Below are 15,684 nucleotides of genomic sequence, written 5' to 3'. Positions count from 1 at the left end.
GATTGGAATATCCAAATAGATGCATGTAAAAAAACGGTCTATATTTAATAAGCTATTTGCAGTCTTGTTCATATTTGCAAGCACATGTAAATGCAAAGATTATCACATTTATTTGTCAAGGAGAAGAAAAGATTTAATGTCGTAGGAGCAAATCCCAAGAGACCTCCCATTTCTATCAAGCAAAGCAGATAAATGACAATGAGTCCTCTTATCTTTACAACAAAGGACATAATGACAATGAGTCCTTTTATCTTTACAACAAAGGACATAATGTACAAAATAAAAGCGCTACAAAAACAATTGAGAACTGAGAAAACTACATGGATATGTGAGTGGTGGAGGGATAGAGCTCTAAATCAAAAAACCTTTTAACTCATGGAGTATAATCATAACATGCTTTTAAACTCATGGAGTCTAGCTAGCTCCAAAATGAGGGTAATGTATATCATGGGCACTGCGATCTCAGCTAGCTGATGTAGTGCTCTATTATCTATGCTCTCTTTCTGATGTAGCATCAGGGCCTGATAACTTGGACTTCATGGTTATGAAGTACTTTTTATAGACTTGGCGAGAGTCAACCTGAATATGTCTGGAGTTCTATTTGCATTACATTGCCTAGTCACTTCCCTTACCAGAAGGGGAGGAGACTTACGAAATAAAAAATTTATTAGACACAGAAAACTCGTTGAATTTAGAACTTTTGAAGTATGTTGACAACAAAAAATTGCAACTCCAGTGAATCTCATCTACATCCATCTCCAAACTTGCCTTCTGGCATTCATTTGGCTGGCAAATAGTGCCGGATACGTTCTAATTTACTTATGACTTTAACCCATGAATCCAACTGCTATTTGTACAGACGTGACCACACACCATGTGTTCTAACGCAAAACGCACTCTGTTATGAGGGAGAAGAGGAAGGGGGGCGACAAGACGTATTTAAAAAATTAAGAAAATCTGAAGGTTTTTACAAGGCAGCCTTTGTCACAAAGAATTGGCCCCTTCTTCATTACCGATATACACTGAAAATTGTTTTCACCACATTAATGTGGTAAAGAATAGTACTACAAAAAATGTGATCCAAGATATGAACAACCTAAGCAATTACCTAGAAGAATGACTGCCATATAACTCATTCTTTACTCATGGTAAAAGGGAAAGAAGGGGTAAAGGGACTCATGTGTATGTGTTGTCCTATTGGTATCAGTAGGTCATCTGCAAACGACCCAAGCGGCACACTTTTTGTTTTTGCAAATAGACAGAAGCATGAAAATTTTGCATGTGGATGCCACTGCAATTTCTGTCTATGCCTGAGCATGACAATGATCAAAATGTTAGTCCTTAAAGAAAGTTAAAAAATGGATATAAAGACAATGAAGATTACCATCTAACCTTTTATAAGATAGAAAAGATTAGAAAATATCTGTGCGATTCCATCGCTGAAAGGCATTTGAGCAGGTTCCAGCTACATTTGTCTCAGACCAACACCACGCAATAAAACTAGCTCTCACGTGCCCAGAAGTTGCTGAAGCTGGTTTAGTAATGAAGGGTGCATCTTCGACAAAGCACTGTTCACAGCTGGATCACCATGAAGAGCAGAACAAGCTTGCAACTTTTCCTTCAACAAAGGCACCACAGCCAGCTTGTTTATTGGATCTGCTGCCAAAATCTGCTGAAAAAGTTTCAAGCAATTAGGAAACTGTTTTCTAAATGTTAAAAACTCGTCAAATGCGAAATCTGATCAACCTGTCGCCTTCTTATTTCCTCATTCTCAATCGACGGATCCTCATGCTGCGCAATTGGTGAGGGATAATCATAACTGCCAGAATTTAAATGAGATTAGCTTTGCTTTCTGGAAAGCAATGGCACAAGCGAACAAGAGACGGGCATCCAAAGAATAAATTGATACATACCCCAGCACCCCTTCTTCCGATGATTCATCAGTTTGATGAACAAGCGTTGTACAAACACTGCAAGAAATAGACCATCTGCTAGTTACAGGCATCGTCAATCCTTTTCACAAACCCTTCAAGCCTTCTTAAAAACAGACCTCAGTATCTGCTCCAGTCTCTCCAGGATCTCAGGCTCTTTGATTGTCAGCAACACACACAATGCAAGTGCACAAATTTTTTTTCTAGGAAATGTTGTGAGAGAGTCAACCTGCAAAACCATTCATTATAGCTCACTGCTGCTTGTTTCTGTTTGCTCTTTTAAAAGCACCAAGGACTGGGCGCTACCTTCTCAAGCCAAGCATCAAAATATAAGAGGAGAAGATTTTGACTAGTTCCTTGTCCGACAACTGATAACAATGATGGCTGCGAGATCCATTGAGCGAAAAAGGAAGTATTTTGAACCAGAACTCTTGCCAGAACAGCACCAGCACTAGCCCTTACAGTGTCTGCCTCATCATTACCAGCTATCACAATTTTTAAAAGTTTCTGGAGAAAACGACAAATCCAAAGGTCAAAAATCTCTCTCTCTCTCTCTCTCTCTCTCTCTCTCCTTCTAAGGCAACACGTGCATGGCAGACCTGACATGCATTTCATTTCATTTCTCTCCCTCTCTCTCTCTCTCTCTCTCTCTCTCTCTCTCTCTGTTTTCTGCATTTTTAGGGTTTCGCCCTGCTGTTTCTAGGGTGTCGCCTGCTGTTTTAGGGTTTCGAATCTCTGTTTTCTGCATTTTTAGGGTTTTGCCCTGCTGTTTTTAGGGTTTCGCCTGCTGTTTTAGGGCTTCTGCTGCACATCAATCAATACTTAGCAGCCAGGTTTGCTCCGTTTCCCCCTTCTTACAAATCTACAAAAACAGAGAATTTACAGAGGAAAATAGACTGGTTTGAAGCATTTTGGAAGGCCAGACTGAGTTGAACTGAAGTGAACAAATACATTACTATCCGAAGTACATTACTATCCGCTTGCCACGCCCTTGCGCTGCCCCTCCCCTGCCATACCTCCTCGCGTTCCCCCACTCGCTCAGCTACCAAGCTCGTTGCTAGTGTGGATGCACACGTGCGCTTAGTGGTTCTTTTTCGGACGGCGATCAAACATGAGGAAGCTGAACCATAAAGCCGATCCCCTAGAGAATGCCATTCAAAAGTGCAAAGAGAAAATGACGGAGACCATTACCAAGATGAACCGCAATCTCTTGGGCACAATAAAAATGCTCGAAGGACGCGTGCTGATCCAAGAGAGCAAGATAAATACACTAGAAGACCGAGTGACGACTCAGGATGAAGAGATTGCGTCACTCAAGAAAGATCTCGCCGAAGCACGATCAAGAAACACACTGGAAGAGGGCGAACTGCAACCCTCAGTAATCGAAGAAATCAACACGATCAAGGAGCGAGTGCGAGCCATCAAAGAGGGAGAAGAGCAACACAAAGAGATGACGACTTCTTGGGTGGATGTTCTTACCAAAACTCAACAGAAGGCGGATGAAGCCGAGAAATGGATCAAGGTGGCCAAGAAAGGAAAAGGCAAGGAGATAACGTCCACGTCCACACCCACTATCATTAATCAGACACTAGAGGAGGAGCAAAGAAGACGGGTGCACGCTCTACATGTGAGAATTTGCGGGCTTAAAGACAAAGGCAATGTGGACGAAGAGGTAAAAGAACTCATGGCCTTGATGGGGTTCATGAGCCGACGCACACAAGAGCCTGGAGAGTGGGCAACATAAAGAAAAACGGAAGCAGTGGGGAAACTTCAAAAGAAAGAGCACTCATTCTCCGTTTTTCCTCTATGGAAGCGAAGAAGTCCTTCTTGAAGAAAAGACCAACTCTTTAAGAGACGGGCATCTTTCTCGGGGATGATCTGACCCTCTCGTAGATCGCTCATATGCAAGAAGTAATACCGGAGATTAGAGCGGCAAGGGGAAAAGGCAAGATTGCCTTTTACCGAGATGGAAGAGTGGTAATACTAGAGCGACGCTCCACATGACGGTGCGAGACCTATGGGATCACACTCAAACTGGCTGCCTGGAACTGTAATGGATCTATGCGTCTTGATGTGGGTGCTTTTGAGGATAGCTTTACTGGAAGAGACACGCTCATCACCAAGCCCCTGGGCAATCCATGCCTCACATTAGTGGATACAGGTGGGAGACAGCTTACAGACAAGAGACACGCTCAGAGCACAGAGAACGGGGCTCGGGGGGAGTGGCAATGTTACTTAGAGAGGATCTGCAACCATTGATACATATAGCTCGTAGGGATGAGCAGGCTAGATACATGTGGGTGAGATTGAAAGCAGAGACAGGCAGATATCTCTACATTGCTATTTGCTACTTTCCCCCGAGTACATCAGTCTATGCATCACCCAGAGGACAGTCCCCCTTTTCTATTTTCGATGATGACATAATGGGAGTTCTCTAGAGATGGTGACATTATCATTCTAGGGGACTTCAATGCTAGGACTGCCCATCACCAGACAGTGTTTTATGATACTTCAGAGGAGATGCTGAGAGAGCTAGATGTTGTAGAGACGGGCCTGTCCAGACTATCACACGATGTGGAATATACTGAGTATGGGCGGCACCTGATAGACATGGGCACCGCACATGGATTGGCCATCTTGAATGGCCTACAGAGATTTCCTGCTGCGGGAGGTTTTACATGCTTCCCACACAGACATGGAGCCAGCACAGTGGACTATGTCATGGCACAGCCGAATCTCATCTCTAGTATCCAGGATCTCACAGTTGGGCCCAGACCGGTCGGGGTGGCAGTGGATCATGCTCTTGTGTCGATGACCATCTCCTTCCAGTTCAGTGCAGCACACAGGCCACGGGTAGCAGCCCATACTCGCTACACCTTCACACGGGAGACGAATTCTGTATACATAGACGGGATCTACAGACACCTATGCGCTAAGGACCCGGGGCGACCTCTGGAGGAGCTAACTACTATACTAACACAGACATTACATGATGCAGCAGTAGAGGCATACCCACACACACAACCTGAGCAGAGACGCCGATCAGGGAGCATGCCTCAAGACAGCTAGTACGATGAGGAGTGCCGCCAGACTAGAGCTAGACTTCAGAGGGAGGTGCTTTTGGGGGACGTCACTCACAGACGGTCACAGATTGACTTCCGACGCCTGGTGCGGCGAAAGAAGAGGGCCTTTTTGGCTCGACTCGAGCAAGATCTATACCGGCTATTCTTGAGTCAGGACGACTCGCGTGAGGCGTGGCGGCTCTTTCATGAGCAGTCCCCCCCCCCCCCCCCCCCTTGCTGTTACCTCCACAGAGACTTGGGGTCAGTACGCATCATCTTTGTACACAGTATATGGACAGCCGCCCCTTCCCACCCCCCCCCCCGATCCATGCCCACACACATGCTTTTTTCACCGCTGAGATGGTGAAGAAAGCCATTGACAAGATGAGGACTGGGAGAGCATATGATCATGATGGCTTAGTCGCTGAGCATTTCCTACATGCCAAAGACCTACTAGCAGAGCTTCTAGCAGTTATGTTTAACCGTGCCATGTGTGAGGGCCTACCGGACACTTGGAGCCTATCTACAATTGTACCTATCTTCAAGTCAGGAAACCCCATGGAGCCTGGGAATTATCGCACTATCATGATTGGACACACACTGGCACGGTTGTATGATCCATTCTTGAGCAACACTTGAGTAGATGGGCAGAGAGGGAAGGAATGCGTGCAACTGGGCAAGCAGGGTTCAGGAGAGGCTTCTCTACTCTTGACCATATCTTGACACTCAAGGCCATCATCGAGGAGGGCAGATCTCATGGGAGACAGATCTATTGTAGCTTTGTGGACTTCCGCAAAGCTTTTGACACAGTACCCAGAGCTAGATTGATGCGCAGATTACAAGAGATGGGAGTACCCACAGAGCTCGTTTGGGGGATCATGGCATTGTACAGATCAATAGTAGGGCATGTATGTACAACTGAGGGACTTTCTACACCGGTTCACTCCACTATTGGGGTGAAGCAGGGCTGCCCGCTCTCCTACTCTTTTCGTTATGTATGTGGATGAGGTTTCTGACTACATTGAGAGCGATGGTGATAGAGGTGCACAGTTGGCAGGGACATGGATTCCACTTTGTTATATGCTGATGATATTGTGTTGATCTCCGAATCTCCAGAGGGAATGCAACGTCAATTGGATGCTTTGCATAGGTTTTCCCACGAAAGTGGTTTGTCTGTCAACCTTGGTAAAACCAAGGTTATGGTGTTTAATACCACCCCACAGTGGATCAGAAGGTCAGCACCTACATTCACATACGGCCAGGAGACTGTGGAGTACACAGATGCTTACACTTACCTTGGAGTGGTTTTTAGCGGACCTGCATTCTCACTCAGAAGAGCAACAGAGACCAGACTGACTAGAGCCCACGCAGCATTGGGTAGATTGGAGAGGATGTGTTCGCAGGCTCAGTTTCAGGAGCCCCGGACGAAGCTCTGGCTCTTTGACACTTTGGTGGCTTCTGCATTGCTCTATGGAGCTAAGATACGGGGACCTTCATTGGATCACCACGGGAGACCGGGTCGCACTGATGGATGGGGGAACATGGAGAAACCTCTTGTCTCTATGATCTCGCGGCTCATTAGAGCCAAGGCATCAGTACCACGGGCCATTATCCGAGCAGAGCTAGCGGCTCCCCCACTAGTGGTTGAGGCGCTCACCAGATCAGTCTCCTTCATAAACCGCACATGGGAACTTCCTAGAGACAGATATGCTCGCATTGCACTTGAGTCCTCTTGACAGTTAGCCATGCAAGGAGATACAGCATGCTGGTATGGGGAGATGGCATCATGGTTTCAGGCGCATGGGTTCAGCATAGACAGTCTGCCACCATTCCAGTACTCATTGGATGCACCATCTCCCACTCTTACACAATCAGAGATCACCAAGCTCATCCGCCAAGACCTAACCCAGCTAGACACCAGGAGGACATGGATACAGCCAGCACAGGAATTGGGCACGAAGATGGCTTTCTACAGAGACCATCTTCTCCGGCTTACGGAGGATGGTTTTGTGACGAGACCCAGATACATGGACACCCACTTGTCTCATGGGATACGATGTGCTATTGGCCAGCTACGCACATCTTCTCACCAATTGCGGATTGAGACTGGGAGATACAGCGGAGTACCAGCAGAGGCTAGGACATGCCCCTTGTGTGACATGGAGCCTAAGACAGAGTTGCACTACACATGCCGCTGCCTCGTCTACTACGAGATACGAGGCCGCTTCCATTGCTTGTTTAGAGAGGGTTTTGGACCACTCTCAAGAGTCATGGGATACGAGGATCAGAGATGCCTGGGTTTGTTCTTGCTCGAGCTCCGCAGACACAGAGATAGCCTGATGAGTGGCAAGGCTAGCCAGTCTCAAAGACGGATCACAGACTTCTTCAGAGCAGACATGGGACAGCCGCAGGAGCCACTCCCACAACAGAGCTCCCTCTCGTCTCACACCAGAGGCACACTGATCGACCGAGCGACTGAACTGGGGAAATTCACGCGCCCACGACTGCGGAGGACTACACAGCATCGACGGAGGCTACGTCAGAAGATTCGGAGCACTCTGGCCAGGCATGCACGACGCCCGGTCAGACTACTAACCATGGAGGAGATTGATGAGATCCGCCAACGACCGATGCTAGATCTCCTGTGATTTAGCTATCCCAACAAGCCGCCCATTTTTGCTTAGTTCACATCGACCAGGCTAGGATCCCATAGTATATATCTTTGTTTTGTATTGTTGTTATTTTGTTACTCTGACTCATAGTTTTTTCATGCGGCAACCATGCGTCTCACTCGGGCGGGTATGGAAGCCCGATTCAGACCCCCCGAAGATTCCATACGTGGAATACCATACGGCACTAAAAAATTAGTGTATATATATATATATATCTCATAACAAATAGCAATTAAAATTAAAACACTAGACTCTAGAGAGTAGCCCAAAGCCACATAATGCATTAAAACATCATAGAAAATGTAGAATCTAGCTAAATCAAGGAGTCGGGAGCCGAGAAACAGATCAAGATCTCTGATCAATAGATACATCAATGAATCATGATCATACTAGATGGCAAAATATGGAGCCTCCAAAACCAACAAGACTCTGTACTGAGTACTCCAAAATTCAAATGACAAAACATAAATAGAGCCTAGAGGGTGGAGTCCAGCCGCTCGATGCTAAATAGTGAATCCAAAACATAAGTAGAGCTAAGAGGAGTCAAGACCAAGGCTAGAGAAAAATGTAATGAGCTCTAACTCTCATCAAAGGCCACCTCCTCATCATCATCCTCATCATCACCCTCATCATCCTCATCCTCATCCTCATCCCAAGCCTCATCCTCAGCAACGGAGCATGAAGTCCCAATATCACTGGGCATGCTAATCGGAAGAGACTCCATAACATCAGCAGTGCTCTGTGCAATAGCCTCCTGAATCTCCTGCAACTCAAGCAAGCGCTCCTCATCCTTCTCTTTGTTAAGCATCTCCAATGTCACCTCCATTCTCTCATAGCCGCGCTATTTGATCTTGCATAAGAGCCTCAAGTTGGTGTGTATGTAGACAAGCTTCTCGGTATGAGCAGGAAGTAACCTATTTCTTCTCTTGGTGTGAATGAGAGAGAAGGTGCTCCAATTTCTCTCACATGGAGAGGCACAAGTCCCTTGAGAAAGCACCTTAAGTGCAAGAGTCTGCAATGTGGGCGTGCAAGCCCCAAAAGTCTCCCACCATTTTACACCCTCTTGCATTCTCTTTGGATCCTTCGCAATAGGATGAGCAAATGACTTTCTTTCAATGAGGAAAGTGTCCAACTCATCAATGAGGGTACCCTGCATGGTCAAATCACCCTTGGTATACCTGTCCAAAAATGTCATCCACCCGTCATGAACCTCACTGTCATTGAATTGTCCTCTTCCTCGCCATATAGGATGCAACAAGTATCCCACAGCATGCAATGGTGTGTGCATCATATTCCATCTATCAACGCATAGGTCCTTGATCTCTTGCATCCTTGCCGCATCAATACCTTGCATGTTTTGAATTTGCTCAACCATGCGATCCGTAAGCTCATACACAAGCCCCATGGTGGCTCCTTCCCTATCAGCCAAACGAAGTATCTTCAAGATGGGAGCACAAATCTTCAAAATCAACTTGGCCTCTTGCCAAAAGGATGCATTAAACACAATGTCCGAGACCACTATGGCCTTTGCAGTCCTGGATGCCTTCATTTTCACAAATTTTGCATCAATCATAAGCCTACGCACACCTTGCATACATCTCTCATCCACAAGACTAGCCAACATGATGAAGTGTAGGCAAATCGCGTGGCCGATGGCTTCAACAATTCCTTCTTGCTAAGCATTCGAAACAATGCCAAGACAATGGACTTCCTTGTGACAAATGTGACAACCTTTGTTGCATCTTCAAGAATTTTTGCAATCCAAGGGAGCTTCCCAAGATCCTCAAACAAGAGGTCCAAGCAATGGCATGCACACCTCGTGAAAAAAATGTGTTTCCATTTCTCTTCCACCATTTGCCCTGCCCCAACACAATTAGTTGCATTGTCCATGCATACCTGCACAACATTGGAGGGTCCTACCCCAATAATCACATCCTTAAGCTGCTTGAAAATAAATTCTGATGTCTTTGTCTCCCCAGATGTGTCCACAGATTTCAAAAACACAGAACCATGTATAGAGCATGCAAGAAAGTTAATGATAGACCTGCCTCTAGTGTCAGACCATCCATCACATACAATTGTGCATCCATGTTTTTTCCATTTCTCGCGCACACCCATGATCTCATGACCAATGCATTTGACCTCATCATTTAACTCTGTGGTGCACAAAGCATTGTATGTGGGAGGCACATAAGATGGACCAACTTGTCCAATTGCCTTGACCATTTCCAAAAAGAAAGGACTCCGCACTTTCCATTCAGGAATGTCCTCTGCATAAAAAAACCTGCGCAAGGCTTGATCTGCTTGCTTGCGTGCTTGCAAGCTAAATGCACTTGCCAAGGGCCCTTGTGCAACCTTCCTCTTCTTGCTCGAGGACCCCACATTTGATTTGGAAGCCGAAGTCCCAGTGGCACTTACATGAGCACTCCCTGATGCATGTGTACTCATTGAGCCTGAGGCAGAGGCATTAGCTCCCAAATCATCCACCAAGGCATCTACAAATGCATTTGGGTCCTTCCCATCATTCTGTACATCTACATGCAATCTTGTGACCACCTCTTTGACGTCCTCTGGCACCAGTCCACATGGGCCTACACCATAGCCAGAGAGGGACAATAAATGTGCACGAATACGGGAAGGACCGCCATTCCCAAGTATACCCACAATACTTGCATTTACATGTAAATTGCCCTTTCTTTTGAGGCTTCAATTGTTCTACATACTGCCATTCGGGACGCTTCACTCGGCCCATATGGATTCTGCAAACTTGCAAGGTGCACACTGCAAAGTTGCAAACCTTGACAAAGTGGAGGCCTCACGAGTAACGGACGGCGTAGGTGAAGAATCAGCCGCGCGCGGGAGAGTGTGTGGGCACTGGGTAGGGCTCCCGGCTCGCGGTCTCGAGTCCTCTCGGCTCTCAAGCTTCGATGGGGGCTCTTTGTGCAGAAACGGGGCGGCTGCAGGTTTTTAATAAATCGCGCAGAGGCGTTTTAGGCCACATTTGACAAATTGGGGGTTTTTTTGCCAGCGCGTCAAAAGCTACCCTGCTCGCGTCCGAAAAGAGGAACCATGTGGCAACCATGCGCGCACGCCTGTGGAAGCCCGATTGGGCAATCGGACGTGTCTGGAAAAAACTATGCTCTGACTTTGTATCAGATCCACCACCTTGTAACTTTCTGGTCTCATAGGTCACTTTGGCCTTTTGAAGACGTTAATATAACATTTCATTTCATTTCTCTCTCTCTCTCTCTCTCTCTCTCTCTCTCTCTCTCTCTCTCTCTCTCTCTCTCTCTCTCTCTCTCTCTCTCTCTCTCTCTCTCTCCTCTCTCTCTCTCTCTCTCTCTCTCTCTCTCTCTCTCTCTCTCTCTCTCTCTCTCTCTCTCTCTCTCTCTCTCTCTCTCTCTCTCTCTCTCTCTCTCTCTCTCTCTCTCTCTCTCTCTCTCTCTCTCTCTCTCTCTCTCTCTCTCTCTCTCTCTCTCTCTCTCTCTCTCTCTCTCTCTCTCTCTCTCTCTCTCTCTCTCTCTCTCTCTCTCTCTCTCTCTCTCTCTCTCTCTCTCTCTCTCCAGTTAGCCATACAAGGAGATACAACATGCTGGTATGGGGAGATGACATCATGGTTTCATGCACATGGGTTCAGCATAGACAAGCTGCCACCATTCCAGTACTCATTGGATGCACCATCTCTCACTCTTACACAGTCAGAGATCACCAAGCTCATCCGCCAAGACCTGACCCAGCTAGACACCAAGAGGACATGGATACAACCAGCACAGGAATTGGGCACGAAGATGGCTTTCTACAGAGACCACCTCCTCCAGCTTACGGAAGATGGCTTTGTGGCGAGACCCAAATACATGGATACCCACTTGTCTCATGGGATACGATGTGCTATTGGCCAGCTACGCACATCTTCTCACATGTTGCGGATTGAGACTGGGAGATACAGCGGAGTACCAGCAGAGGACAGGACATGCCCCTTGTGTAACATGGAACCTGAGACAGAGCTACACTATACATGCAGTTGCCCTGTCTACTACGAGATACGAGGCCGCTTCCATTGCTTGTTTAGAGAGGGTTTTGGACCACTCTCAAGAGTCATCGGACACGAAGATCAGAGATGTCTGGGTTTGTTCTTGCTCGAGCTGCGCAGACACAGAGATAGCTTGATGAATGGCGAGGCTAGCCAGTCTCAAAGACGGATCACAGACTTCTTTAGAGCAGACACGGGACAGCCGCAAGAGCCACTCCCACAGCAGAGCTCCCCCCCGTCTCACACCAGAGGCACACTGATTGACCGAGCGATTGCACTGGGGAAACCAGGCGCACGCAACTGCGAAGAACTACACAGCATCGACGGAGGCTACGACAGAAAATTCGGAGCACGCTGGCCAGGCATACACGACGCCCGGTCAAACTACTAACCATGGAGGAAATTGATGAGATTCTCCAACGACCAATGCTAGATCTCTTGTGATTCAGCTATCCCAACAAGCCGCCCATTATTCTGCTTAGTTTTTGCTTGACTCACATCGACCAACTTAGGACCCCATAGTATATCTTTGTTTTGTACTGTTGTTAGGTTATTTTGTTAAACTTTGTATCAAATCCACCACTTTGTAACTTTCGGGTCTCATAGGTCATTATGGCCTTTTGAAGACGTTAATATAACATTTCATTTCATTTCATTTCATTTCTCTCTCTCTCTCTCTCTCTCTCTCTCTCTCTCTCTCTCTCTCTCTCTCTCTCTCTCTCTCTCTCTCTCTCTCTCTCTCTCTCTCTCTCTCTCTCTCTCTCTCTCTCTCTCTCTCTCTCTCTCTCTCTCTCTCTCTCTCTCTCTCTCTCTCTCTCTCTCTCTCTCTCTCTCTCTCAATCAATCAATCAAGGGGGAAACCTCGAAAGAAAGGGCACTCATCCTTCGTTTTCCCTCCATGAAAGCGAAGGAGGACTTTTTCAAGAAGAGACCAACTCTCAAGAAGACGGGCATCTTTCTTACGGATGACCTTACCCTCTCACGGGTCGCCCATATGCAGGAGGTAATGCCAGAGATTAGAGCGGCAAGGAAAAAAGGTAAGATTTATTTTTACCGAGATGGAAGAGTGGTGATATTGGAGCCACGCTCCACATGACGGTGTGAGGCCTATGGGACCACACTCAAAGTTGCTACCTGGAATTGTAATGGATCTATGCGTCTTGATGAGGGTGCTTTTGAGGAGAGTTTTACCGGGAGAGACATCTTCTACTACTCTAAGATGCATCAGGCCCCTGGGCAATCTATGCCTCACATTAGTGGATACAGATGGGAGACAGCCTGTAGACAGGAGACACGATCAGAGCACAGAGGGCGGGGCTCAAGAGGAGTGGTAGTGTTATTCAAGGAGGAGTTGCAACCATTGACACACATAGCTCGCAGGGATGAGCAAGCTAGGTACATGTGGGTGAGATTGAGAGTAGAGACACGCAAATATCTTTACACTGCTATTTGCTACTTTCCCCCGAGTACGTCAGTATATGCACTATCCAAAGGACAGTCCCCCTTCTCTATTTTGGATGATGACATATGGGAATTCTCTAGAGACAGTGACATTATCATTCTAGGGGACTTCAATGCTAGGATTGCCCATCATCAGACAGTATTTTATGATACTTCCGAGGAGATGCTGAGAGAGCTGGATGTTGCAGAGACGGGCCTGTCCAGACTATCACAGTATTTTATGATACTTCCGAGGAGATGCTGAGAGAGCTGGATGTTGCAAAGACGGGCCTGTCCAGACTATCACAGAATGGGGAACATACTGAGTATGGACGGCACTTGATAGACATGGGGATTGCACGTGGATTGGCCATGGCCTACAGAGATTTCCCATTGCTGGAGGTTTCACATGCTTTCCACAAAGACATGGAGCCAGCACAGTGGATTATGTCATGGCACAACCGAGCCTCGTCTATAGTATCCAGGACCTCATAGTTGGGCCCAGACCTGTTGGGGTGGCAGTGGATCATGCTATCGTGTCGTTGACCATCTCTTTCCAGTTCAATGTAGCACACAGTCCACGGGTAGCAGTCCCTACTTGCTACACCTTCACGCGGGAGACGGATTTTGTATACATAGACCGGATCTACAGACGCCTATGCATTGAGGAGCCACGACGACCTCTAGAGGACCTTACTACTATACGACAGACATTACATGATGCGGCAGCAGAGGCATACCCACACACCCAGCCTGAGCAGAGACGCCGTTCTGGGAGCATGCCTTAGGACAATTGGTATGATGAGGAATGCCGCCAGACTAGAGTCAGACTTCAGAAGGAAGTGCTCTTGGGGGACATCACTCACAGACAGTCATAGATTGACTTCCGATGCCCAGTGCGGCAGAAGAAGAGGGCATTTTTGGCTCGACTAGAGCGGGATCTATACCACCTATTCTTGAGTCAGGACTTGCGTGAGGCATGGCCGCTCTTTCATGAGCTGTCCCCCCCGGGGTCAGTACGTGTCACAAACTGCTGATGTGTCAAGTGAATAGCAGAGCCAACCTTCACATATTGGCCGAGGGGCCTAAACCCTAAGAAAAACAAGCCACAACAGAAGAAGTCCTACCAACTTATGGGAACCCGTCCAATGGGCCCAAGAGACAAGGAATTAAAATAAAGCCACACACACACACACAAAGGCTTGCGCAGACCTGTACGGACGCTCCAAAATTGCACTAACATGATGACATGGTAGACTGCACGGATTTCCGAGTTTTGGGTTGACTGCTGACAGGGCAGTTGTATGAAATTCCGTGATTTACGCTGACAGCTTTTGGGCATTGCTTTTGGACCCGATGCTTTTGAGTTTGAAGGCTTTTCATGTAAACTACTTTTGAGGCCTAGGGCCTTTAAATATGAGGCGATGGGCTCATTCTCTGGCATGCTTCCTAGAGAAGGTGCAAAGTCAGGAGTACCAGCTTGTACCATGTTGATGCAATATAAAGAAATACCGAAAGGGGCACCAAGGTTTGGGGCCAATACTCTCTGGGGTGGAATTCCACCACTCCGTGTCGCGTGTCGTCTCTCTCTCAGTTCAGTTGTTATTGAAGTGCTAAAAGTCTGTTCAATCTGTTCTTTTCTATTGGCACGTGGTGCTCGTCTTGTGACAGCGGTATCAGAGCATCAAGCATGTGCTTTTTTGAACGCATACCGGTCCTACAAAAGAGCAGACACAGCAAACCGGCACTTTTGAAGTCTATTGGAATTTTATTTGAAGTATCTTTGGGCCCTGACCCCGGACTTATTAGGCACTCCCACCCTTACTTCATCGCGCATCGAGCGCACTACGTCTTCATCGCTCTGTCTTACAAGGCATAAGCCATAAAGAACCCAAGACATGGCATTCATCGATTCAACAGAATATTTGCAGTTTCTGCTCGACAAGCTTCACGACATTCTTTCACGGCATCCTCAACAGAATCTTCTGATGCTGCAAAGTCTCCAGCAATTTTTGAACTACATGTTACCCCCTCTGATGCCCCAGGTGGTACCTCCTCCTCTGGCACCAAAAAGTACCAGAGCTTCCAACTGGCAACCTTCTTAGCCGTCTGTTCCAATCGGGGGAGTCTTCACGAATATGGTGCAGCCATCTGACCCTGATCCAGTGCAACCGCCTTTGCCACCACCATTGCCCGCACCTCCACCACCGCCACCAGGCTAAAATGGTTGGAGCCCATATGGATACCCTTATTATCCATACCTGGGATGTGCGCCTAACCAACCCAAAGATTTCAAAGATGGCGGCACGACAATCAAATTTTTTACTTTTTCTGGGGTGAAGGATCGCAAGACAGCATTGCAGTTCCTAGAGCAATTCGACAACATCTATGCTTTGGGAAACTATACAGAAGAATCCAAGATTTCTCGAGCAACGGGATTTCTTAGAGATAATGCTACGCAATGGTGGAGTTCAATCGCAACACAACCGCATGCTCCAAGGACCTGGTAAGCTTTCAAGACAGTTTTTGCACGCAATTACATGACTTCT

The 15,684-nt window shown here is 47.0% G+C and overlaps 1 protein-coding gene and 1 pseudogene across 1 annotated transcript in view; both read right to left on the bottom strand.

Annotated features, from left to right (window-relative positions):
* Positions 1-919: 919 nt before the first annotated feature.
* LOC147455173 (ARM repeat superfamily protein) overlaps positions 920-15,684 on the bottom strand; it is a 98,040-nt gene continuing 83,275 nt past the window's right edge. The window contains exons 19-24 of the mRNA XM_086514008.1: positions 2,238-2,438; positions 2,051-2,160; positions 1,914-1,970; positions 1,747-1,819; positions 1,393-1,669; positions 920-1,310 (exon numbers count right to left, since the gene is read on the bottom strand). Of these exons, the coding sequence (XP_086370134.1) occupies positions 1,508-1,669; positions 1,747-1,819; positions 1,914-1,970; positions 2,051-2,160; positions 2,238-2,438 (603 nt within the window). The 3' untranslated portion in view covers positions 920-1,310; positions 1,393-1,507. The remainder of the gene's footprint in view (positions 1,311-1,392; positions 1,670-1,746; positions 1,820-1,913; positions 1,971-2,050; positions 2,161-2,237; positions 2,439-15,684) is intronic.
* Positions 7,099-10,842, bottom strand: LOC147455174 (uncharacterized; annotated as a pseudogene).

The sequence above is a fragment of the Adiantum capillus-veneris genome, chromosome 6 (assembly GCF_014529385.1).
Source record: "Adiantum capillus-veneris isolate H3 chromosome 6, ASM1452938v2, whole genome shotgun sequence".
In the NCBI taxonomy this organism is placed as follows: domain Eukaryota; kingdom Viridiplantae; phylum Streptophyta; class Polypodiopsida; order Polypodiales; family Pteridaceae; genus Adiantum; species Adiantum capillus-veneris.
Note: the sequence above shows the minus strand (reverse complement) of the source record. Positions and strands in the feature narration are given on the sequence as shown.